Here is a 27,642-nt window from a genome sequence, read left to right on the forward strand (position 1 = left end):
CACCTTCCTAGGTAACCCATTCCAGTGCTTCACCACCCTCCTAGTGAAAATGTATTTTCCTAATATCCAACCTAAACCTCCCCCACTGCAACTTGAGACCATTACTCCTTGTTCTGTCATCTGCTACCACTGAGAACAGTCTAGATCAGGGGTAGGCAACCTATGGCACACCTGCCAAAGGCGGCACGCGAGCTGATTTTCAGTGGCACTCACACTGCCCGGGTCCTGGCCACCGGTCTGGGGGGACTCTGCATTTTAAATGAAGCTTCTTAAACATTTTAAAAACCTTATTTACTTTACATACAACAATAGTTTAGTTATATATTATAGACTTATAGAAAGAGACCTTCTAAAAACGTTAAAATGTATTACGGCACACAAAACCTTAAATTAGACTGAATAAATGAAGACTCAGCACACCACTTCTGAAAGGTTGCCGACCCCTGATCTAGATTCATCCTCTTTGGAACCCCCTTTCAGGTAGTTGAAGGCTGCTATCAAATCCCCTCTCATTCTTCTCTTCTGCAGACTAAATAATCCGAGTTCCCTCAACTTCTCCTCATGAATCATGTGCTCCAGCCCCTTAATCATTTTTGTTGCCCTCCGCTGGACTCTTCAAATTTTTCCACATCCTTCTTGCAGTGTGGGACCCAAAACTGGACACAGTACTCCAGATGAGGCCTCACCAATGCCGAATAGAGGGGAATGATCACGTCCCTCGATCTGCAGATTCCACATTTCTGAAAGTTCTTACAAACTACAAACCTTAATCTGTGACAGCTGTGAAGGGTAGAAATAAAAATAGAAGCAAACAGGATGCTCCAGGGTTCTCAAATACTATTCTGAAAAATAAATCAGGCTTACTGGAACTTGCTGGAGGAAAAGGAAAGTGTGGGCCAAGGAGTGAATGATAGGCTGTTAAATGCAATACAACCTTTGGATTTAGAAAGAGATGGAAAGCTTATGAAACAGAGAGACAGAAAAAGGCTTTTCTAGGTAACAGGGGATGCTAAGAAAGAAACTCTTGCATCCTCAGTGACAATAGTGTAGTGGGCAGAAAAAGTCAATGCTAAATGATCAGAGAGGGGATTACACAGAGCTCAGGCCCATTGGAAGATTTAAAAATAGGGAGAGCAACATGGAACGGGGTCCTGAGATGAATGGTGAGACCATGGAGTTAAATGAGGACTCTGCATGTGTGGAAAAAGTGGGCAGCAGCAGTCTGCACATACTGGAGTCCAGACAGCTGGGATTTGGGAGGGTCTAACAGAGTTACAATGGTCAAGGGAGGAGAAGGTGAATATTTCAGGAAAGAGGGAGCTGTTACAGTGGTGTACATGGTCAGGGATGCAGAGGTAGTAATGGGAACCTAAAAACATAGGAGATCTAGAGGAGACAAGAGAGTTCATGTTGAAGGTTCAGTGGGGACAAATGATAGTTCTGAGTTGAGGAGGAAGATTGATGTGGAATTGTGTTTGAGGATATTTCATATATTAATAGATTTTATGGCTAGAAAGGACCATTATAATAAGCTCTTCTGAATAACTGCATAACTCAGGCTATGGATTTCATCGTGACTCCTGCTTCAAGCCGAGTCACTTGTGGTTGAACTAGGGGATATCTTTTCGCATTTTCATCTTTGACATATTTGGATGATAAAATCTGAGATGAAACCACAAGTTTCTTGGTTAAGACAGGCACAGAGGATGGATGAGGCGAAGTCACTAATGGTACTAGAAGACAGATATCAAAACTTATATCCTATGTATCAATTACATTTTTCAGAGAAATACTTCACAGAAAAGATTTCCCCCTCTTAAGGAAAATAATTAGTTGGTACCTCGTCCAATAGAAAATATAATTGGTATTCCAAGCAATACCTGCTGCCATCACCACCATTGGATGTATTTCTTTTAATTTCATTTTTTTTGTTTGTCTAAGACAGCTTGGATTTAACCTGAGCATGAGCTGAGGTGGGCAGCATGAACTGACTTATTCTGCAGATTGAAATACCCATTCTCAGGTCAGATCCTCCAACTGGTGTAAATCAACATTTCTCCATTGAATCAATAGAACTGATTTGTTTTATGCCAGTGGAAGATTTTACTCCTTGTATTTGCATAATCTTGTACAATTCCTACAGGGAACTATTGCAGTATTACACTGGTAACAGGTATTGTACAGAGCTTTTTCATTAATGGAGTATCAATGCAGTGAAGATTACACAAAGTGTTCTACTGGAGCATATAGTCTGGCATATCATTATTATGAAAATACTCTGGATAGGAATTAACTTGATTTGCTCAACATTTCTTACCCTTTCTCCAGTCCCATGAAATGGGGTCTCAGCTTAACAGTCTGACTCTTGGATTGAAGCTATAGAGACTGATGTTTAGCTCTGGTGGGCCTCGGTTCAACCCCTGGCGTGCGGGCCATAGTAGGAGGCCATTTTCTTGGAGTCCATTTTGATCTGAATTGCCATGGGCCTCAGCAGCTCAGGATGAACTACCTCTGTCCGGAGTCACTATGCAACCTATGGGTCAGTGCGTGTAATGTAGCCTCCTTTGTACCCAAACCATGAGTGATATGGGTCCGTTAGAGCTTGAGAGCCTGACTCTTTAGCTCAAACTGTAGAGATTCTCATATTTAGCTCTGATATTGCCCAAGATGGCAGCTGTCACATAAACACTTTGATAAATGGAATGAAAGACTGACTAGGAACTCTGTAACTTATGTAACTCTGTACACTTCTCTGAAATACTACACTGCAGCCTTCCAACAGCAATATTTTTTTTTCTGGTAAATCACAATAGCCCACTATATATCTGCCAGAATAACAGGTCACCAGGGAGATTATTTTTCCCTTTCTCCAATGGTTAAAAAACACAGTTGTCACAAAAATCAGGGCTTCTAGCTCCTTCTACAATATCACTATGTCTTGCACTTCAAGGGAATAGCTAATAGAAAAGTAACTGTTCTCCCACGTTCTCACATTTTTAAAGGTAAGGTGGGAAAAAGAACACAGGACTTGAAGTCACAGAGAGACAATCTGCTACATTTGCTATGCAAAAGTCAGGGCAACGCAAGAAAGCTGGAAAAAGAGAGTAACTCTTGTGTATACATTAGCACAAACCAACACACCCTTTTGATGCTATTACACCACTTTAAATAATAGGAAGCAAAGTAGTGCACAGATATCATTCACAGGTGGAGGCAAGTTCCAAACAAGGAAGGATGTCTGCAGTTTAGAAAAGGTGGACTTTATGTGACATCCAGATTTTAGCAGACAAGTGCTGATTTTATGTTATGTGTCTCTATGTAAATATATAGGTGTTACCACTATTACCCACAGTTGCTAACATTGGCTGCCAATTTGAGTATGGTATTTTTGTTGGCAAGGTTGGCAATTAGCCCAAATTGTTAGAGATTAGTTACCAGGGGACATGTGAAGTTTGAATTACAAGTAACTACATGTCCAGGATACATAACATTCTGCCCCAGCAATTATTCTGAGCTGCAGATTAAGTTTATAAAATAACCCTTCAGAAAAGATTAAATCACTCACAAAATTAGCAATTGTGGAATGAATACTTATATAAGGAAACAAGCTTTTGTTTTAAACACAAATATAACAATTTACAATAACTTCCCCACCTGCAGATCTGATTTCTTAGGAGCATCCCATTAAAATGAAGGAATAATTTGCTTTTCACAGATTATTACATTTAATAAACAAATATTACCTTAGTCATGATTTTTAAACAATCTGACATTAGTATATTGTCCCCCTGCCACTTGATTTCATTAGCCTAAATCAAATGATTTCATAAACAAGCAGTCACATTTCTTAGCCGTTAAGAACTCTTACAGGGTTACAGAAATGGACTCTAGTTGTTTAGTGCCTGGTTCAGAGATGTCTTCCAACAGATATGCAGGAGTGGGGAGTGTACCAAAAACCTCTCTGCCCCCTTACCCAAACTGTGCCTCCTATACACACTTCTATGCTCCTAGGAAACTGCTCTACTGCTCGTGAATATATCATGCTGCAATTAATTATTCTCCTACCAAAGTTTCCCTCATACATAACTGCCTAGCTTATCCAGCTCCTATGGTCTCTCTGGACCACAAACTCCAAAATGCCTTGGTTCTCAGCTATACTGGGAACAGGGCCAGAGCTGGACTTGAATCTCTCTTAAAGGGCCAACTCACCCAGCAACTACCCCCAATAGATTTAGTTATACACTACAGCTAACACTACATGAAAATTTCCTTCACATCACCTCTCTTTGGTGCCACACTGCGACTCAGCACACTTAGATCTACAAATTCACAATTAATGCTGTGCTTGCCATTCAAGATGGAAGTGGCGTTGGAAGAAAATGTAGGTCCTTTGCCACAAAGGGACTTCATGCAGTGTCCAGGTGTGAATTAATATTAAAGGCCACAAAGGTAGCACTACAAAAGAGGGATTTTCAGCTTTTATTTATAACCAAAAGACCCCTTGCTAACTCTCCTTTCAGTTGCAAAATAATAGAGCCCTCAAATATTCATTGTAGTTGGGGAACAGAAGCAGCTGTTGGTGCCATTAACTATAAGTACTAATGCAGAGGCAAAAGTAGCATCTGTAGTACTGTGGTCACCGCTCAGTCACTTTAAACGTATCTAAGCATGGAAATCTTTTTTTAAAGTGGAACAGAGCAAACAAAAACATATTTGCATAGATACATATGAAAATATGAATCAACCATAATTACTGAAGGACATGACTTAAATATACCTCTGTTCCTCTGTTTGAGCAAATTGAAATGATCCACATTAATTCCTGCTGTATTTCCAAACAAGTCATTACACCAGGGGTGAATTTGGCTAACACAGTGCGCATAAGATACATCAAGGTGAAGTACATAAAACTAAGAAGTTTTGAGTTTAAATGCTCATGCTTTTCTAGGCACTCTTGTTGATTTAAAAAATTGCCGGCATTGTACCTTATAACAACTTTGAACATTTATCCATAAATAGATAATGCTTCCCAAGAGACAAGTGAATTTTTCTAAATAAAAATGCATTTAGAAACATATAGTCACAAGTATTTATTTTACATTCAGCATTAACTTGGCACTATGTCTAGTACTTGGCAGTCTCTACTATGCTCGCCTTTGTCTTCTACCACTCTGTGCTCCAGTATTGAAGCCAACACCTGTGGCCACATAAAAGACTATGTACAGCAGCTGCAGGACTCAGATGTCCACAATGAAATAAATTTCTAAAGCAGACATATTTGGATGTGTGGCTGGCTTCCTTGTTTGACTCTTTTCAAGTCCTCTTTGGATGTCTGCAGTGCTGGGTGTTGTATCTATCAACTGCCTGACCTAAGCTTAGTGATAGCCTAGAATAGCCTCAAACATAGAAGAGAAGCTCATAATTACATTGGTCTAACTCTAGAGTCACTTCATTGAAGCCAACTGTGTTATTTCAGATTTACACTGGTTTATACAATGGAATTAGTTCAGATGTACTCCAGTGTAAAAAAGAGCAGAATCTGGCCCAAAGATTATTTAACAAGCTGCAGCTGGTACCCAGTCAATAAATCACAGCACCAATTCTCCTGTAGTATTTCCTTCTTTGTAGAGAATTTATTTTGTACATTGAAAACACATCTTTCTCACATTGATCTAGATATCCCAACTCCTTATTTAGGATCAAAGGATGGTAAAATACCTCTCTCACTGCATATAGGATGTAGCATATAGGATGCAGAAATAACATTAGACATACTGGGTCAGGGATACAAGAAAGCTACAGTCAATTCTTCTGTTTTTCAAGTAAATGATTTTCTTACTGTATTTTAGCTACTTTTTTGAACTACAGTAAACAGTTACAATTGACAAATTTCTTTTTAAACAGATGTGATAGATATGGAGGTAGCAACTCACTTATACGTACGTGCCAGATTCAATAAAACTAAATGTTCTGAAGTTATTAGAATTAACAATTTGAAATAGAAATGCTATTTATCTAAACTAGAGTAATGGAAAATATCAGCATCTCGAACCAATGATTATTCTCACTAGTTACATGGGTGCAATCCCTTGAGTTAGTGTAATTGAGAGCAGCATTTGGCTAATAGTCTCTGATGAATCTGACATGTTGTCCCTGGCAGATCCTTAACGCAAACAAAGTGTCCTTGATGGAGTTGGATCCATAAATTCTGAGGTGCGCTTTTTAGATTTTAGCTTCTAATCCCTCAGGAAAATTTGGCGAGGTTTAAGGATCTTCCAGGGACAATGTATCAGATTCAAATCCTCCCATTAGATCCGCCAAATGGATCTTAGATCAATGACTTACAAGTATTTCAGAGTCTGAAAGAAATACATCAGCAAAACAATTTGGTGTCATTTATTTTAGACATGGGGATTGAGCAGAAGGGGAAGGTATTCTGTTCAATATGTCTGAGAGGATATTATTGAACGCAAGTTATTTATGCAACCGGTGTGGGTGTATTTCTGGACATTGTGGTACATGATGTGTGTGGCAGTGGACTGAAAGACCACAGGTGATACATTTGTTTATCCATCTGTAACATGCCACTCCTTTTGAACTCACATGCTCTCCTTCAATCTTGCCCCTTCAGGTTATCTTTCAGAACTTTTTCTACTCCCCCAAGGTGTGTCCCACTTCTACTCCCCCAAGGTGTGTCCCACTTATTTGAGAGGGCAGGAGTGGAAGCACAGGGAGCCCTGGGCAGCCCTGCTGTTACAGAAGTGAGTGAATAGGGCCATGAGAGTGGAGCTGCAGAGGGCTCCCTGAACTGCCGCTCCTTCCCTCTCGATTATCCAAACTCCCGACTAGCTGAACAATATCCATGGCCTGCATGCTAACTGGATAATTGGGAATATGCTGTATATACAGAATATAGTGAGGAAACTTCCCTTATCCCTGTCTCATAACATAAGAACAAGGGGACATTCAATAAAATCGAAAGGTGGCAAATTCAAAACTGATTAAAGGAAATCTTTCTTTTTACATGTAATTAAACTGTGGAACTCATTGCCACAAGGTGTCATTGAGGTCAAGAATTCAGCAAGAGTCAAAGAGGGATTGGATGTTCATAGAGATAACACAAATACCCAGAGTTTTAATAATTAATGCTGACAAGAAGCATATTGGAAGGGAGATAAAACCTCAAATTTCAGGAGTTAAGGGAACTGCTAATTATCAGTGATTAGAATGAGACCTACATGGGAGACAGATGCCTCCTTTGGGTTTCTTCTGTCTTCCTCTGAAGCATCTAGTCCTGGCCTTTGTCAGAGACAGATTTCTGGACTAAACAGACCATGGGAATGGACCATTCTGGAAATTGCCATGTACCTATTATTTCCTTATATATCAATACCTCCAGCTTCCTAATAATTTTTCTCATTCTTCTCTGAATTCCATCAAGAAAGTAGAATTTTTTGCTAGTAAAATAATAATAATAATAAAAATGATCTGGGTACCTAACAGTATTCTAGGTATGGGCCCACTTGTGTTACATTCGGAAGAGTTGTGCTACTAAATATTCAGTTCAGAGGTACAATGCCTTTTTTGGCTGAAGTAATGCGTTACAAGTTCACTAGATCTTTTAAAGCATTTCTATTCTCTATGTACTCTATGCTCCTACCAATGAGTAATTGTTTCAGATTATTTTACTCCAGATATATCAATGTAAATGTTTCTAGGTAGTTATTGACATCTCAGTATTTCTATCTCTCTAGATGTCTTAATGTTGTTTATATCTGGCTTAACGGTTGGTTGCAACATCTCCCCATTTGCTGTGGTGTTCTGATTTTCATTAAGATGATGTCTTCAAACTCATTCAGATTTTTAGTAAAGATGCTAAATAAGGCCAGACCTAGGACCACTCCTTACAGTCCAACTCACCCTAACTCAACAGATTGCCTGAGGGCACAATCTTGTGTTTATTGTCCTTCAGCTCCATTTGACAGTGCTTTTATCCAAGCTAATGTGAATGAATTTTCTTAAATAAAATTTTGAGAGACACCATATTGAATGATTTACTAACACCTATATGTATTATTAACCAGAAGCTGTTGCGCCATAGTTAAAGTGAAGTCACTTTCCCATTATTAGACTGATTTTCAAACACCCAGTCCCAGGACAAAGGAGGAAAGGGGATGCTGGGCTATGGACAGGGATGAACAAAGTCTCTTTTCCATGTTGTATACATTTTGCACCACTATAATAAAAACAATGTCTGCAAATAAAAATTTAGGGGCTCCAGCCTGATTCCCACTGCCATACAGCCCTTCAGAGCTGTAGCCCCTTCCAAATTACACCACCCACCTACATTTAATTCTCTATGCTTAAAGAGATGGAGCCAAATTATGCTCTCTGTTACACCAATTATAAGCCTCATAACTCCATTTACTTTAGTGGTGTTTCTCCAGATTTACATCTTTGAAACTGAGAGCAGAATTCATCTCTGTCTCTTTAGGTTTACTCGTTCTTTGTCATATCTTGGCTCTGCATCATTATCTCAATGAAGCTTGTCTTCTGTTATGAAATGATGGTGAAAATAATTTGGTAACAATATGGTTTTCTGAATTTTCTTATGGGAAATATGCCATCTTTAAGAGCCATCTTCTCTACAGCTGACCAAAACATCTACAAATGAAAAGATTCATTTTCTTTTTTTCCTACATTAAACAGCAGCAACAACAAAAAACAAATCTGCTGTTCTAATGAAGATTCTCCAGAGCCATATCCCCACTCTGCCAGCAGACAAATATGTCATCTCTATATCAAAAATATACTGGTGATTTCAAAGTTGCTGAGCTCAGTGCCTTAAGAATAATTTGCTAAGCATATTGTTATAAATGATGTTCTCAAACTGACCTTGGTGTGACATTGCGTGCTTGAGAATGGTGTCTATCTAATTAAGTATGTGAAGTAAAGATTAAATGGGTGAATTCAGGTTGTGGACTTTTGCCTCAGTAATGTCGTTGGTTTATTGAATGGAACATTGTTGCACTTTTCTGCTATTGTTTTCTTGGTCTGATTCTTTATTACTGCTCCTGGATCACAGAACAGATTTTAATTTAGTAAGACTTACAATTTTAAACGACTCCACACTTACTACAGTAGTTCTCAGAACTTCATTTTTGAGATGCACAAAAGGGCAAAAAGCTTTATACCAGTGTATCGCCGACAGACCCCGGTCATCAGCAGGCGGGATCAAACCTGAGATCTCTGGAGCTTAGTGCATGAGCCTCTACAGAATGAGCTAAAAAGCCAACTGCCTGTTAGCTCAGGCTGTAGAGCAGAGTCATTTTATCTCTCTCTCTAAGTGGTCTCAGTGCTACTAGATGGGACAGAACACCACACCCAAGAGGTGTGTGGGTTACACCAGATCTATTCAGACCAAATAATAAACGATGGAAAAGCTTGAACCCACTTCTTGGTGTGTATTATTAATTTTGGCCCAACTACAAGCCAAACTATTGTTTCAAGCAATACAGAACTAAGCTCAGAATTCACTAAAACATAGAGCTTGTCTATTTAGGTAAACTGACAGGCATTGTGGTAGTGGAATAATTATTTCTCTGTAGCTATGCTGGTCAATTTCCCCATGTAGACAAGCCCATAACACAAAGAGAAAAGTCCAGCCTCTCACATAGACGCCTAGTCACTATGGGCCAAATCCTGGCCCCACTCACAAAAGGAGGGGGCGGGGGGGGGGGAGAAGGGCTCTGCTAGCAGGATGAATGCCAGGATTGTGGATGATGACATTTTGCTTCCCCAAGCTGGCAGTAAGGCTTGAGGTGTCAGTATACAGTAGGCATACTTACAATTATCTATCATTCTGGAAGATTCTAAGGTGCCCTGTGATATTCTCTAGCTATGTATAAATAGGCAATTCTGCTAGAAATGGTACCATCTTTCAAAGCAATGTACAATTATAAGGAGATGTTACATTGTGGATGGGCTGTGATGGATTTTAAAAGATACTTGAAAAAGAAGAGGACATGGTATGCTGCTCTGTACTCTCCCAGGTGTGTGTCCCCCAGTGTAGGGGCCCCCGCTACATCAACATTCCTCCTCTGTCCCAGCACAGCAGGATACAGTCACCCTGGATGAACCCTCCACTACCTGGTCCTCCCCTATGGTGATACACAATGGGCCAGGCTCCAATTTCAGGTTCTACCAGTGTGAATCCAGAGGAACTCCAATGACTTAAAGGGGATGAGTCCAGATTTACGTTGTGGTCACTGAATTCAAAACTTGTTGCCAGATGAGTAGAGTTGGAGACAGAAAAGAAGCTTTAATTTTGAATTATTTTTTATCAATCTGTGTATGTGGGACATTAATATCACTTAAAACATTTTTGCCTTTTAAATTTAGAGCTACGGCTCAGTACAGTGTATTACATAATACACATTTAGTGCTCAGCACTTACAGATGGAGGAATTCTTCCTTTAGATGCAGAGCCACTCAAATGATTTCAGTTCAATGGACTTTATTTTATTTTCAAAATGCTTAACACACTATAAAGATGCACAGATGTCACAACAGTCAAACAAACCAAAGTGATAAGAAAGGTTTGCTACTTACCCCTGTCTGTGTCATAAAGGAAGACAAAACGGTTCCATTCATAATGATCCAGCAAACTTAGGAGAGCTCCCCGTAAAGATGGTCGCAGCTGCAGCACAAACTGGCTCTCACCCTCTGTGGGGAAACTTGGCGTGATGAGGGAGATGTGCAAGGCGCTGCAGAATGAGGTCAAGGTATGTACTGATCTCTTATCATACAGTCCAAAAATGGCAAAAACTCCTCTAGAGTACTGGGAGCAAACTGCAACAGAACAAAACACACTTCAACTAGTAACAAAACCTTTAAACAAACACATTATATATATTATATATTTATAATTTCCCAGCATTTATATATGAAAATTCTTATTTATTTGGTCTTATCTATTTAAAGATAGGTAAGCAACCTCAATTTTTATATGGATTTGTTTTTGAAACAAAACAGCACCAAACCTTTTGGATGCACTTGATTATAAATGATAATTTATTTCTGGCTTTTTGTGCTAATTAAAACAGCATGTATGAATTAAATAAGAAATTAATATTTTGCATTCAAAGGAAAAGTCAATCTGCAGTATCTTACGTTGCGAATGATATGCTTGTTATTACAAACTACATGCCATTCTACCTATATTTTTCACTGATTTATATCAATTCTTTAGGCAACTCTGAGCATTTATTTTATTTTAAATGGAAAAAGAGGGCTGTGCTTTGCGGCAGTCTCTCTTTTTTTCCCCTTCATCATATCAATTTCACTGTTAGCAGAAGTTCATTGTAACCAAAAATGCAACTTGAACATTGTAAATTGAAACAATTTAAGACTTTTATTCTCCTTTTCCATAAATTGAGCCGTTCTCTACATTAGAGCTTCATCCTTACATATGCTGAATAGCAACTTACTCCATGAATGCTCCCATTGACTTGTTAGTTCACTTCTAGAAAAAGGTATTAACTCAGCATAAGTAAGGACATCAGACTCTTGCCCCAAATCATCTCTCTCTACGCTCTGCCAACCTCTGAACGACAAGACAAATGATGTTCAATGCATATTCTGATTTGCTGATAAGCCCTCTCAGGGCCCAAAGCAAAGCCCATTGAAGTCAACAGACTTTGGATCAGGCCATTAATGATCCATGCACATGAAGAGACATGGCTGGTGAGATAAAGGCAACTGGGACACTGAGAGTTAGCTAGCTGAGTTTGCAAGTGAAGGAAAGCAGGAAGTTAGCGTTGTGTGGTGTTGTTCTTTCCTTTCCTTAATCTGCAGGAACTCAACAAGGGAGAACCCGCAAAGGAAGAAAAACAGTGTGTTGCCCTGCCACCACTGCTAATTCTTCTTCTGCCTGCACTTATAGTCCCCCCTGTTGGATGGAGGATGCCAGCTGACTACAGCAGTAGCAGAGAAGGAAGGAGAACTGGCTGCTCTGGAAGGAGTAGAGTGGCTGTTCTGCAAGGAATAGAGTGGCTGCTGGCCACCTCAGGCAGTAGATAGTGCTCTGACCCCACCCAAATCCCCCATCTGTGTGGTCAAGAACAGATATGCTGTACTGGCAACCAGGAGGTGAGGAGCAGATCTCAATGGCTGAGGAGAAGGAGCCACCCAAGGCTGGGAGGTGCATAGCCACCTCACCTAACAGGAGAAGGTGTAGTGTGCTGGTGGTTGGGGACTCCTTCTGAGAGGGACAGAGAATCCATCTGCCAACCTGACATGATGTCCTGGGAGGCATAGTGCATGTCTGGAGCCAGCATCTAAAATATTAAGGAAAGGTTGCCCAGACTCATCCATCACTCTAACCACTACCCCATGCTTCTTCTCCATGTTGGCACTAATGGTACTGCCACATATGACCCTCAATAGATCAGCAATTACTACAGGGCTCTGGGAACAAAGTTGAAGGATTCAGGGGTCCTGAATTCTGGTCCATCCTCCTGGTTGAGGGTAAAGACCCAGGAAGGGATATGTGCATCCTTGAGATGAATGCATGGCTGTGCAAGCTGACAGGAGGATTTTGGTCTCCTTGACCACGGGATGTTGTTACAGAAAGGTGGTTTGCTGGGAAGAGATGGTGTCCACCTGAACAAGAAGGGGAAAAGGAACTTTGCGCACCAACTCACCAACCTAATGAGGAGGGCTTTAAGCTAGGTTCAAAGGGGGCAGGTGACAAACAGTGTATGCCTTCTAGTTAGTGGGGAAGGAGAGATAATAACTAATGACATCAATAAGGCTGTGGTGTTTAATGCCTATTTTGCTTCGGTCTTCACTGAAAAGGATAATGCTGACCAGTTACTCAATACAATTAAATATTAACAAGGGGGAAGGAACACAAGCCAAAATAGGGAAAGAGCAGGTTAAAGAATATTTAGATAAGTTAAGTTGGCAGGGCCTGGTGAAATTCTTCCTAGGTTGCATAAGGAACTAGCTGAAGCAATCTTGAAACTTTAAGCAATTATCTTTGAGAACTTATGGATGATGTGTGAGGTCCCAGAGAACTGGAAAAGGGCAAACATATTTAAAAAAGGGGAACAAAGAGGGCCTGGGGAATTGTAGATCAGTCAGCCTAACTGATTCCTGGAAAGATACTGGAATAAATTATTAATCAATCATTTTGTAAGCACCTAGAGGATAATAAGGTTGGTTATAAGGAATAGCCAGCATGGATTTGTTAAGAACAAATCATAATAAACCAACATAATTTTCTTCTTTGACAGGATTACTGGCCTACTGGATTGGAAGAAGCAGTAGATGTGATATATATTGATTTTTGTAAGGCTCTTGACAGAGTTTCACATAATATTCTCAAAAGCAAATGAGGTCTAGATGAAATTACTATAAGATGGGTGCACAACTGGTTGAAGATGGGTGTACATACTCATAGAGTAGTTATCAATGGTTCTGTGTGAAACTGGGAGGGCATATCTAGTGAGATCCCATGGGGTCAGTGGTGGGTTGGATACTATTCAGTATTTTCATTAATGACTTGGATAATAGAGTGGATAGCACGCTCATAAAATTTGGAAATGACACCAAGCTGAGAGGAGTTGCAAGCACTTCGGAGGACAGGATTAAAATTCAAAACAATCATGACAAATTAAAGAACTGGTTTGAATTTAACAAGATGAAATTCAACAAAGATAAGTGAAACTCTTTGAATTTAGGAAGGAAAAATCAAATGCACACCTACAAAATGGTCAACAAATTAGTTAGATGGTAGTACTGTTGAAGAGGATCTGAGGATTACAGTGCATCACAAATTGAATATGAGTCAGCAATGGGATGCAGTTGTAATAAAGGCTAATATCATTCTGGGTGTATTAACAGGAGTGTAGTATGTAAAACATGAGCGGTAATTGTCCTGATCTACTCAGTACTTGTGAGGCCTCAGCTTGAGTATTGTGTCCAATTCTGGGTACCACACTTTAGGAAAGATGTGGACAAATTGGAGAGCAACAAAAATAATAAAAGGTATAGAAAATCTGACCTATGAGGAAAGGTTAGCACACTGGACACATTTAATCTTGAAAACAAGAAGACTGAGGGAGGACCTGACAACAGTCTTCAAATATGTTAAGGGCTGTTATAAAGAAGATGCTGATCAATTGTTTTCCATGTCTACTGAATGTAGGATGAAGCAATGGGCTAAATTTGCAGCAAGGGAGATTTAGGTTAGATATTAAGAAAAACTTTCTAACTATAAGGGGAAATAAATTCTGGAATAGGTTTCCCAGGGAGGTTGTGGAATTCCCATTGTTGGAGGTTTTAAGAACATGCTGGACAAACACCTATCAATGATGGTGTTTACTTGGTCTACTAGGTTTACTTGGTCCTTCCTTAACACAGGGGGCTGGACTTGATGACCTTATGAGGTCCCTTCCAACCCTACATTTCTAGGATTCTATGAAAACAGTTTATGCAGCTACTTTCTCTGGATAATAGTTCTTCACTAGCAATTTATTACAGTCAAAATGAATAATTTCCTACTCTTGCATTATAAGAAAAAAACAACAACAATGTACTGTAACTTATACATAATCATTAACATTGTTATATATCCCAGAACCACAGAAGTTACAGAAGGGAACAGTCAATTAGACCATCAAGTCCATCTTTCTGTAGTATATACTCAGATATTTTTCTGTGCTATATAAGCAAATCTTTGTTTCTCACATGGACATTGAAAGAGCAAATACTCATGATAGTATGCAGGAATTAGGTAGTAGCATTCTTGCGGCCTTCATTGTCTTCTATGTTTCAGAAGCCACCAGAACCCAGCATGTGTGTGTATTTGAAATAATTTCCACAGCACTGAAAATATTTTTTCTTCAGTGCTGTATATATTTGGCCCGATTCTCCTAGTGTACATGTGAAGTAGCTCCACTGAAAGAAATGGAGTGTAAAAAATAGAGTTTCACCATTGAAAAACCCATGTAAACAGAAAGGAGAATTGCAAGCTCAGACAAATGTGTAAGTATAATGCCCAGCTCAGCGATCTCCCCCCACTACTCCCCTCCCCCGGTCTTAGTTGGGGTTTTTAGGTGCTAATGCAATACAAATAATAAAAATAAATAGATTTTTGCAAGCTACCAGTTTATTCCATCACTGCTACAAACCTGATATATGGACTTTGCAATCACTTGTATGTATATGATTCCTTAACCATTTTAATGCTCTTTTTCTTTTCTTTTCTTAATAAATCTTTAGATTTTAGTTACTAAAGGATTGACATCATAATGTTAATGGGTAAGATCTGAGTTATATATTGACCTGGCTAAATGGCTGATCCCTTGGGGTTGGAAGACCTCTATATCGGATGAAACTGGTTTTCAGTAACCACTCATGGGATGGTTCACTAACTACACATGGGAGCATTAACTTGAAAAAAAAGACATTCTTTGAAACAATATTTTTATAATTGTTTTGTCTTGATACTGCAGAGCTCCCTATTAACATTTCTGAACACATTTGTGTTTATTTTTCATAGGATAGCCCTACATACATTTTCTCTTTTCTAACGTCTCTGTTTTTGTCATCATATCCCTTCACCCCGATTGAACGGATCCTTCTGGAACATGATTTCTGCTTCTGGTATCAGATATATGAACAATGAAGCTACAGAATACATGCTAAGTGGGCTAATTTCATTCCTGGTTTAAACTCCATTTGCCTCAAAGTTATACCATGTAAGAATTTGGCACATTACTTCAAAAATATGCTTGGCCTGTGGGCTGGTTTAGGATAACTAATCCTAAAATATATTGCTACAATCTAATATTTAACAAATAGCCACTATACTAAGACTGCTCTAATGAGGGACCTCCATCAATTAAATAGATATAAAATGGATAGAAACATAATAGAGAAAAATGGTGTCAGAGAAAATGGGTAGATGAAGCCCTTACATCTTCTTGAGGACTAGTCTAATGTCTTATGAACTGCCTTGTGGATGAGAGTACCCTGGTCTGAAATGGCTCAAGAAGAAAGGTGAAATGGGTAAATTGGGGATGGAGGAAGGGAATTTGATGTTTTTAATTTATTTACAGGTTTACTGATTGTGTTTGGTAAAATGTATGCCTATCATAATCCTGAACATTTTGCTGTTATGCTGAATTCCTTCTCTCCACCCTTTGTCCTTGTCTTTTATATTATATATTCTCCAGGATAGGACATGCATCTTCCTCTGAACACGGAAAACTCTTTTTGGGTGCCACCTCAACTAAATACTAATAAATAAATAAATAATAATACTGTAAAAAAATACAGTAAAACAATAATGATAATGATAAATGTGGGCAGGGAGAGGCTAAATTAAGATGTCTTTGCCAAAAAAGTAAATTGAATAACAAATATTTGACCTATCAAAGTTTCACTTCCTACAATGTAACTTCATTCAGTGGATAAGGTGTTGGGTTGGAAATCGGAGCTAGGTTCTATTCCCACCTCTGCCACTGACCTACTTTGTGACCTGAAGCAAGTCATTTCACATCTGTTTCATCTCCCACTCTCTGTCTGCCTTGTCTATTTAGATTATAAATAGTTTAGGGTAGGTTCAGTTTTTTCCTATGTGTTTGTATGTGTTTAACAAACTGAGACATCTATCTCAGTTGGGAACTGCATGTGCTACTGTAATATAATTTATTAATATAATTTATTATTGTTATTAATAAATTAATAGTCTGTTAGTCTGTATCCTCAAAAACAACAGGGAGTCTGGTGGCACCTTAAAGATTAACATATTTATTTGGGCATAAGCTTTCGTGGGTAAACAACCTACTTCTTCATATGTTTTTTTAACATTAATGTAATATTTTGTGGACTATGCCTTATAATTCTGTGGTGAAAGCCCTGACCCTACACCCACTTAAACATCAGAACAAAAGAACGGCCATACTGTGTCAGACCAAAGGTCCATCTAGCCCAGTATCCTGTCTTCCAACAGTGGCCAATGCCACGTGCCCCAGAGGGAATGAACAAAACAGGTTCATCATCAAGTGATCCATCCCCTGTCGCCCATTCCCAGCTTCTGGCAAACAGAGCTAGGGACACCATCTCTGCCCATCCTGGATAATAGCCATTGATGGAGCTATCCTCCATGAATTTATCTAGTTCTTTTTTGTAACATTTGTTTAACTAGGCACATCAATTGTCCCTGTCAGGTCAAGAGCACTACCCATGCACATTAAGATAAACATATGCTTAAGTGTTACAGGAATGCATCCTTAGGAAGTGCTACTTAAAGATCAGTATATGGATTGACAACAGTTCTTTTCACCAAAATGTTAGGCCTCAAAAATCCACATGAATATCTTTTACATTTAACCCAGAGCAATACACCTTATGCAACTATAACTTCACCCCATGAATGGCTTACCAGCTCATTTAAACTTACTCTTTTAGAAACCCTCAGTTTAGTGTGCTAGATCATACGGTAATTTGGAAAGTTCAGTTTTATTTACATAAATGCAGATGTGGGAACATATTGCAAAGCAAGCAACAAATGTGTTACATATTTTAATTATTAAGTGTCCACAGCTAATTCTGGTGGATTATCTCTGAAAGACTATTTCTATTAAGACAATTCATGAAGTAGTTAAAACTTACGATGCATTAATTGTATATTGAATAGAAATGGAAATTGAATTAGCTGCAAATTAGATTTTAACAGGAAAAAAATGTACAATCAATTTGAACATTGTAATACAGTATTTTGTCTAAATTATATAGACAATTTTAAATAAATTGTCTATAGTGGGTGATATCTAGGAACAGGAAAGGAGGGGCCTTCCCACTTGTGCAGACACTGATGTGATCGGATGGCTGAAGCCCTGCTCATCCTTGGTAAGGGAGCAAAATCCATTCCCTCACAACAGAACAAACTGGAGAAAATTCTGAACATGATCCACAGTCCATTGAAATCAATGGGAATTTTTCCACTGACTTCAATGGGCTTTGGAACTGGCCTCCTGTTAAGCGCTTCTCAGACAGATGTCTCTCCCCTCCTACAGCTGTGTGTAGCAGGTTTTTTTGTGGTGAGGCAACAAGACACAAATGGCCATCACAAGTGCTGACAACTCACATTTTCAGCTGAAGAATTGAAAGCAAGTTAGATTTTCCAAAATTTCTGTGAAGAAAATTGCATCAACTTTAAAGCCCTTTCAACAGAAACATTTTGTATGTACAACTGCAAATAATTTTAAGTCAAGGAGCTACTTTTACACAAGGAAACATTTTCCACTGAGTCTATTTTTAAAATTACTTGATGGAACGACTTTCTCTCTAAGATGTGCTTCAGCTCCTCTACTTGGTAGAGCCACTCTGCTCATGAAATTCACATTTGTTGAATGCTGAACAAATATTTTATTTTTTTCTTTGGTATTTTATAGTTCTATCTGCAATAAATAACCCATTATCTTTGTGCCCTTGCATTGCAGTTCTGTGCTTACACCTTTCGCTCATGCTGCAAAAGCTTGTTCTGTTAGGGGATCTCCCATAGAGAGTCAAACATGCAACATATATCTGCCATATCCTGCATGACTAAAAACATATCTTACATGGTACACAGGCTAATCTAATTTTTGAAAACTGACCAAAATATTAGATCACGGGGCCTCACCCTTAAGGCTTTTCTAATTCAATGGAGTTTGTAATGAAAGTTAAAACAGAGGTGGACTCTTCTGTCCACACAGAGGCCTGGTCTACACTGGGGGAGGCGGAAAGGGGGGGAAATCGATCTAAGTTACGCAACTTCAGCTACGTGAATAACGTAGCTGAAGTCGACGTCCTTAGTCTTACTCACTGCGGTGTTTTCACTGTGGTGAGTTGACTGCTGCCACTCCCCCGCCGACTCTGCCTGTGCCTCTCGCGGCAGTGGAGTACTGGAGTCGACGGGAGAGTTCTTGGGGGTCAATTTATCGCATCCAGACTAGACACAATAAATCAACCCCCTCTGGGACATACCCAGAGCCCCAGTGAAGAAAATGGGACTCCTTCAGGGCTCAGGATCCACTTGCATCTTTTTATAACCTAAGAATGGCCACAATGGTTCAGACCAATGTTCCAGCTAGCCTAGTACCCTATCTTCTGACAGTGGCCATATGCTTCAGAGGGAATGAACAGAACAGGGCAATTATTGAATGATCCATCCACTGTTGTCCAGGCCTAGTTTCAGGCAGTTGGAGGTTTAGGAACACCCAGAACATCGGGTTGTGTCTATGACCATCTTGGTTAATGATGGACCTATCTTCCATGAACTTCTCTAAGTCTTTTCTGAGCCTCGTTATACTTTTGGCCTTCACAACATTCCCATGGCAACAAGCTCCACAGATTGTGCTTTATGTGAAGAAGTACTTCCTTTTGTTTGTTTAAACCTGCTGCCTATTAATTTCATTAGGTGACCTCTTGTTCTTCTCTTTACCTCTTCAGATAACACTTCCCTATTCGCTTTCTCACACCATCTCTGATTTTATAGACCTCTAACATATACCCTTTTAGTCATAAAAAGAACAGGAGTACTTGTGGCACCTTAGAGACTAACAAAAGTGCCACAAGTACTCCTGTTCTTTTTGCAGATACAGACTAACATGGCTGCTACTCTGATACCTTTTAGTCATCTCTTTTCTAATCTGAACATCCCCAGTGTTTTTGTTCTGTCCTTGTATGGAAACTGTTCCATACCCTTAATCATTTTTGTTAGCCTTCTCTGCACCTTTTCCAATTCGAAGATATCTTTTTTGGAGATGGAGCGACCAGAACTGCGTGTAGTATTCAAGGTGTGGGTATACCATGGATTTACACAGTGACATTATGATATTTTAGGTGTTATTATCTACCTTTTCATAATGGTTCTTAACATTGCTAGCTTTTTGACAGCCGTTGCTAATTGCGTGGATGTTTTTAGAGAACTATCCCCAATGACTCCAAGATTTCTTTCTTGAGTGGTAAATGTTAATTTATAGCCCATCATCATTTTGTATGTACAGTTGGGATTATGTTTTCCAATGTGCACTATTTTGCATTTATCAACATTGAATTTCATATGCCATTTTGTCACCCAGTCACCAGTGGGATTTTTGTGAGATCCCTTGTACGATTTTGTGAGATCCCTTGTAAGTCTTCACAGTCAGCTTTGGACTTAACTATCTTGAGTAATTTTGTATTATCTGCAAATTTTGCCATGTCACTGTTAACCCCCCTTTCCAGATCATTTATGAATGTTGAACAGTACACGTGTCCCATACAGATCCCTGGGGACCCCATTATTAAGCCTATATCCACTGTGAAAACAGACCATTTATTCCTACCCTTTGTTTCCAATATTTTAAGCAGTCACTGATCCATGAGAGGATCTTCCTTCTCATTCCATAACTGCTTACTTTGCTTAACAGCCTTCGGTGAGGGACCTTGTCAAAAGGATTTCTGAAAGTCCAAGTACACTATGTCATCTGGATCACCCTTGTCCACATGTTGTTGACACCTTCAGAGAATTCTAATAGATTGGTGAGGCATGAGTTCCCTTTACAAAAGCTGTGTTGTCTCTTCCCCAACATACCGTGTTTATCTATGTGTCTGATAATTCTGTCCTTTACTATAATTTCTACCAATTTGCCCAGTACTGAAGTTAGACTTTTTGGCCTGCAATTGCCAGGATCACCTCTGAAGTTTTTTTTTTTTTTTTTTAAATGGTGTTACATTATCTGCCCCTCCAGTCCTCTGGTTCAGAGGCTGATTTAAGTGAGAGGTTATGCACCACAGTTAGTCGTTTTGCAATTTCATATTTGAGGTCCTTCAGAACTCTGTGGTGAATACTTGCAGCATTGGAACCTAAACAGGCATAAAAGACTATACACAAATTTTACTGCAGACCAGAGGTGAAATACTGGTCCCACTGAAGTCAATGGCAAAACTCCCGTTGACTTCAACAGAGCCAAGATTTCATCCCAAAAGTATAGTGCTAATTTAGGACCTGTAGTGCTCTGAACTCTTACAAAACGATGAGTACTCTCTCAACTCCCACGCTGAGTAAAAACATCAAAACTGCATGACCAAGGTTCACCATGAACACAGGACAAATCTTGAGATGCAATTAGTTTGACGGTTTATGTGTATTAGGTGTCATGAGAACTTGGACTTAGCTCTCAGAACTGATCTATTTCATTGTGTGACATGTCATTTCCTTCAATCTATATTCAAAGTTCAGGGAACAACAACAAGAAAAATTAACAGCATTTCTCTGCAGCATTTGCTTCTGACAAAAAGAGTGCAAGCTTTTATAAAATCTGCCTCCACATCCCGTTTTTTTAATGAAACAGAACAAAGAGAAGTCTGTATTTTGTTTTAAGAAGTAATTCTTTAATGGTCCAATTCTCTACAAAGTCAGCTTTCCTGTTTCCTTTTATCTTGAAAAGGGAGAAAATAGGCTCTTTTCACTTTTTTCCCCGCTTTCAAAACATCAGTGCTATTTAAAGTAGGAGGGCTGCTTATGAACTCTGCAGTTGATTCTCATAAAATAGCATTTTAAACATAGCAACTTAATCACAGGCTTTTCTTAGTCAAAGAAAAAACTACTTATAATTAAAAAAAAATCCCCAGCAATTTCTCTGTATTTGGGGAGTCATGATTATGGGAATGCTGCAGTTCTTCTGCCAGACAAAACTACCATTGACTGGAACTTACTAAATTTAGTGAAAGTTTTGAGAGCAGGAGGACCAACTGACCAGTAGCTGGGATTTTATTTTTGCCTTCCCAAGCCGGTGAGTTTGCACACAGGTTTACAGACTTACACCATTCAGCTGCAGGATTGTTCTCTGCTGTGCATTATTGTTTCATCCAATCTAGGGTTAATGTGTTCTAGAGCTGGAATTTCTACCACTTTCCTCCTTTAATCACTACTGCACTGCCTAATAGGTCTTGCTGTTGGAAAGATTCCTCTAATATTCAGCCTAAATTCTTATTCAGTTATATTCCCTTGATTACCCCTACTGATATCACTGTATAACTTTCCTCGCTCCTTTGTGGTTACGTTCAAATACTTGTAGGCTGCTGGGACCTGATTCATCCAGAGATGGATTTCAAAGGGAGCACTCATATACTTGAAGTTAAGCATGTGTTTAAGATAGGCTGTCAAGCTATTAAAAATTAATTGTGATTAATCACGCGTTTAAAAAATAATTGTGATAAATTGCAGGATTAATCACACTGTTAAACAATAATATAATATAATTTATTTAAATATTTTTGATGTTTTCTACATTTTCAAATATATTTATTTCAATTACAACACAGAATACAAAGTGTACAGTGCTCACTTTATATTTATTTTTGATTACAAGTATTTGCACTAAAAAAAACCCCAAAAGAAATAGTATTTTTCAATTCACCTCATATAAGTATTGTAGTGGAATCTCTTTATCATGAAAGTTGAACTTACAAATGTAGAATTATGTACAGAAAAACTACATTCAAAAATAAAACAATGTCAAATTTTAGCACCTGCAAGTCCACTCAGTCCTACTTCTTGTTCAGCCAATCGCTCAGACAAACAAGTTTGTTTACATTTGCAACAGATAATGCTGCCTGCTTCTTGTTTACAATGTCACCTGAAAGTGAGAACAGGCGTTCTCATGGCACCATTGTAGGCGGTGGCACAAGATATGTATGTGCCAGATGCGCTAAAGATTGATATGTCCCTTCATGCTTCAATCACCATTCCAGCGGACATACGTCCATGACGACGACGGGTTCCGTTCGATAACAATCCAAAGCGTGCAGACCAATGCATGTTCATTTTCATCATCTGAATCAAATTCTACCAGCAGAAGGTTGATTTTCTTTTTTAGTGGTTCAGGTTCTGTAGTTTCTGCATCGGAGTGTTGCTCTTTTAGGACTGCTGAAAGCATGATCCACACCTCTCAGATTTTGGAAGGCACTTCAGATTCTTAAACCTTGGGTCGAGTGCTGTAGCTATCTTTAGAAATCTCACATTGGTACCTCCTTAGCATTTTGTCAAATCTGCAGTGAAAGTGTTCTTAAAATGAACAACATGTGATGGGTCATCATCCGAGACTGTTATAACATGAAATATATGGCAAAATGCGGGTAAAACAGAACAGGGGAAATACAATTCTCCCCCAAGGAGTTCAGTCACAAATTTAATTAACGAGCATCATCAGCATGGAAGTATGTCCTCTGGAATGGTGGCCGAAGCATAAAGGGGCATATGAACATTTAGCATATCTGGCACGTAAATACCTTGAAATGCCGGCTACAAAAGTGCCATTCAAATGCCTGTTCTCACCTTATTTACAAGGTCACCAGAAAAAGAGGGCAGCATTATCTCCTGTAAATGTAAACAAATGTGTTTGTCTTAGCGATTGGCTGAACAAGATGTAGGACTGAGTGGACTTGTACGCTCTGACGTTTTACATTGTTTTGTTTTTGAGTGCGATTATGTAACAAAATAAAATCTACATTTGTAAGTTGCACTTTCACGACAAAGAGATTGCACTACAATACTTGTATTAGGTGAATTGAAAAACTGTATTTCTTTTGTTTATCATTTTTACAGCGCAAATATTTGTAATCAAAAATAGTGTGCATTGATTTCAATTACAACACAGAGTACATTATATATATGAAAATGTAGAGAAATCATACAAAATATTTAATAACTTTCAATTGGTATTCTATTGTTTAACAGTGAGATTAAAACTGAGATTAATTGCAATTGATTTTTTAAATTGCGATTAATTTTTTTGAGTTAATCACATGAGTTAACCGTGATTAATTGACAGCCCTAGTTTAACGGTTTTGCTGGATGAGGGCCTTCATCTTTTATCTTCACTCAATATCTTGCAGCCCCCTAAACATTTTTGTGGCTCTTATCTGAACTCCCTGCAATTTGTAAGTGTCTCTCTGAGACAAGATCTGAAAACAATATTCCAGGTACTGTATACAGAGACACTAATTTCACCTTGTCCCGTGATGCCTATGTACATGAACACTAAAATTGCACTTTTGTTTTCTCTGCTACATTTCCCGGCAAATTCATGTTTAATTCGCTGTCCATTATCACCTCTACATTTTTTCAGCGTTACTGCTCTCCAGCTTTCTCCCTCCCCGCAAACATTTGGAGCTTGCAGTTTTCCAAGCTGAATCACATTGTTATTTTCTAATCAAGTTTTTAATTTCTCTCGATCCCTTTTTAATATTCCTCTGAACTCACTGGTATTTACAGTTCCTGCCAATTTAATATAATCTGTGAATTTCCATGTCACAATATCAAGACAGTGACAGAAGATGTGGAAAAAGCTCATGTACTCAATGCTTTTTTTGCCTCTGTCTTCATGAACAAGGTCAGCTCCCAGACTTCTGCACTGGGCAGCACAGCATGGGGAGGAGGTGACCAGCCCTCTATGGAGAAAGAAGTAGTTCAGGACTATTTAGAAAAGCTGGATGAGCACAAGTCCATGGGGCTGGATGCGCTGCATCCGAGGGTGCTAAAGGAGTTGGCGGAAATGATTGCAGAGCCATTGGCCATTATCTTTGAAAACTCATGGTGATCGGGGGAGTTCCCGGATGACTGGAAAAAGGCTAATGTAGAGCCCATTTTTTAAAAAGGGAAGGAGGAGGATCCGGGGAACTACAGGCCTGTCAGCCTCACCTCAGTCCCCGGAAAAATCATGGAGCAGGTCCTCAAGGAATCAATTCTGAAGCACTTAGAGGAGAGGAAAGTGATCAGTCAGCATGGATTCACCAAGGGCAAGTCATGCCTGACTAACCTAATTGCCTTCTATGATGAGATAACTGGCTCTGTGGATGAGGGGAAAGCAGTGGACGTGTTATTCCTTGACTTTAGCAAAGCTTTTGATTTGGTCTCCCACAGTATTCTTGCTGGCACGTTAAAGAAGTATGGGCTGCATTAATGGACTATAAGGTGGACAGAAAGATGGCTAGCTCGTTGGGCTCAACAGGTAGTGATCAATGGCTTCATGTCTAGCTGGCAGCCGGTATCGAGCGGAGTGCCCCAAGGGTCAGTCCTGGGGCTGGTTTTGTTCAATATCTTCATTAATGATCTGGAGGATGGTGTGGACTGCACCCTCAGTAAGTTTGCAGATGACACTAAACTGGGAGGAGTGGTAGATATGCTGGAGGGTAGGGATAGGATACAGAGGGACCTAGACAAATTGGAGGATTGGGCCATAGGAAATCTGCTTAGGTTCAACATGTACAAGTGCAGAGTCCTGCACTTAGGAAGGAAGAATCCCATGCACTGCTACAGACTAGGGACCGAATGGCTAGGCAGCAGTTCTGCAGAGAAGGACTTAGGGGTTACAGTGCACAAGAAGCTGAATATGAGTCAACAATGTGCCCCTGTTGCCAAAAAGGCTAACAGCATTTTGGGCTGTATAAGTAGAGGCATTGCCAGCTGATCGAGGGACGTGATCTTTCCCCTCTATTCGATATTGGTTAGGCCTCATCTGGAGTACTGTGCCCAGTTTTGGGCCCCACACTACAAGAAGGATGTGGAAAAATTGGAAAGAGTCCAGTGGAGGGCAACAAAAATGATTAGGGAGCACATGAGTTATGAGGAGAGGATGAGGGAACTGGGATTGTTTATTCTGCAGAAGAGAAGAATGAGGGGGTATTTGATAGCTGCTTTCAACTACCTGAAGGGGGGTTCCAAAGAGGATGGATCTAGACTGTTCTCAGTGATACCAGATGACAGAACGAGGAGTAATGGTCTCAAGTTTCAGTGCGGGAGGTTTAGATTTAGGTATTAGGAAAAACTTTTTCACTAGGAGGGTGGTGAAGCACTGGAATGGGTTACCTAGGGAGGTGATGGAATCTCCTTCCTTAGAGGTTTTTAAGGTCAGGCTTGACAAAGCCCTGGCTGGGATGATTTAGTTGGGGATTAGTCCTGCTTTGAACAGGGGGTTGGACTAGATGACCTCCTGAGGTCCCTTCCAACCCTGATATTCTATGATTCTAGGATTCTAACATGATTTACTTCTTTTTAAATTGTATATGATTCACAGGTATTTAGAACCCAAACTAATGTCAATGAAAATATTTTGATTTTACAGTAACATCTATTCTTAATCTCATTCAGCGTAGGCAGGCAGAACAGAATTTGGGGAAAAGTTTTCTATTTTCAATGGTAAAAATAGAGATGTTCCTTTGCTTTTGTTTTGAAAAACAAAAATGCTAAAAGAAATCTGTTCTTGTTAATGAGGAATGGATCAATGGATCCCTGTTGAAAGACCAGTAAAGTCAACGATCATCCTCCAGACAATGTAGGTTAGAAAAGCACATTAAAAGACTCCAATCTTATATAAAATCATAGAACTGGAAGGGACCTTGAGAGGTATATAGTCCAGTCCCCTGCACTGATGGCAGGACTAAGTATTATATGTTGGGCATTATCAAATAATTTAAACAATTTAAATTTACAGCCAGTTACACTTGATCACATTTTAGAAAACTGTATAATTTGATTAAACTGACATTTAAATGTCAAGTACTTTTTCTGCATTTCCTTTCCCATGATTGCTGACTTGCAAGAAATGTATCTAATTAAATGACTGAAAGAGTTTGGAGTCTAATTTCTCCTCCGCGGCAATTAATTATGATGTCACAAAACTATATGATGACACTGTAGCTGTGAAAGAATTAGGCTAGTGGGGAGAGAGGAAAACAGTGGTGGGGAAGGATTCTTGACCTGAAGGGAAAAATATTACTGTACCCAACAAGATATAAAAGCAGAACTCTTTTTTCTTCCTACTGCATCCTGTTCTATTATTTTAATTGGGAGACCAAAGCAGCTGCTGGCAATAAAAGGACATAGGGCTGTTGTGAATAAATCCCAAAATGAAGAGTATTGTGACGGGGTGGATCGGTCCCACACTGGTACTGAGGGGGTTAATCCTTCCCTCCTAGCAGAGGAAGTCCCACCCCTGAGGCTCTGCTGGGCATGCTCCAACTGGAAGTCAGGTATAAAAGCCTGCAGAGCTGCTCAGTCAGGGCTGGCTGCTGAGGAGGAAGGATGCTCAGCAGAGGCTCTTGCCTAGGAGCCGCTACAGCCCTTACCTAATAGGGCTGAAGAGCCAGGAACCTGGACCAGAGGCCTGCAGCTATCAGGGCTGGTGCTGGGGAAAGTGGAGATCCCGATGCCATATGGACTACTGCTGCCAGAGAACCAGTCGGAAGTGACCCAGGAAAGGTAGGGGCATGGTACCTGCCACCATGATGAGGTCGGCTTGTTTCGTGAGGATTCCCTGCTGACCCCGTGGGGGACTGCTCCGCCACTTGCAGGGCCCTGGGTTGGGGCCCGGTGGAGTTGGGTGGGCCCAGGCCCCCCTACCAAGGGCTGCTGCCCCTTTTGATGGCCCCCAGTTACCTGATCCCCTGTTTTGCCTCCAAAAGGGGCAGCATGGACTCCGACTGCTAGGCTGCATTACCCCACTCGGGGAGAGGCAGTATACGGACCCTGGCCATTGGGCCACACTGTACTGACTGCCGGGGAGGGGTGGTAAAAACTGCTATAGAGAGGTGGGGTTACCT

General features: G+C 39.7%; 1 protein-coding gene across 7 annotated transcripts in view; it reads right to left on the reverse strand.

The window, feature by feature from the left end:
- The window catches only part of GRIA4 (glutamate ionotropic receptor AMPA type subunit 4), a 294,599-nt gene that overhangs the window by 180,815 nt on the left and 86,142 nt on the right, over positions 1-27,642 (reverse strand). For all 7 annotated transcript variants that reach the window (XM_034758860.1, XM_034758863.1, XM_034758861.1 and 4 more), the window contains exon 3: positions 10,612-10,851. In XM_034758860.1, the coding sequence (XP_034614751.1) occupies positions 10,612-10,851 (240 nt within the window). The remainder of the gene's footprint in view (positions 1-10,611; positions 10,852-27,642) is intronic.

The sequence above is a fragment of the Trachemys scripta genome, chromosome 1 (genome assembly GCF_013100865.1).
Source record: "Trachemys scripta elegans isolate TJP31775 chromosome 1, CAS_Tse_1.0, whole genome shotgun sequence".
Classification (NCBI taxonomy): Eukaryota; Metazoa; Chordata; order Testudines; family Emydidae; genus Trachemys; species Trachemys scripta.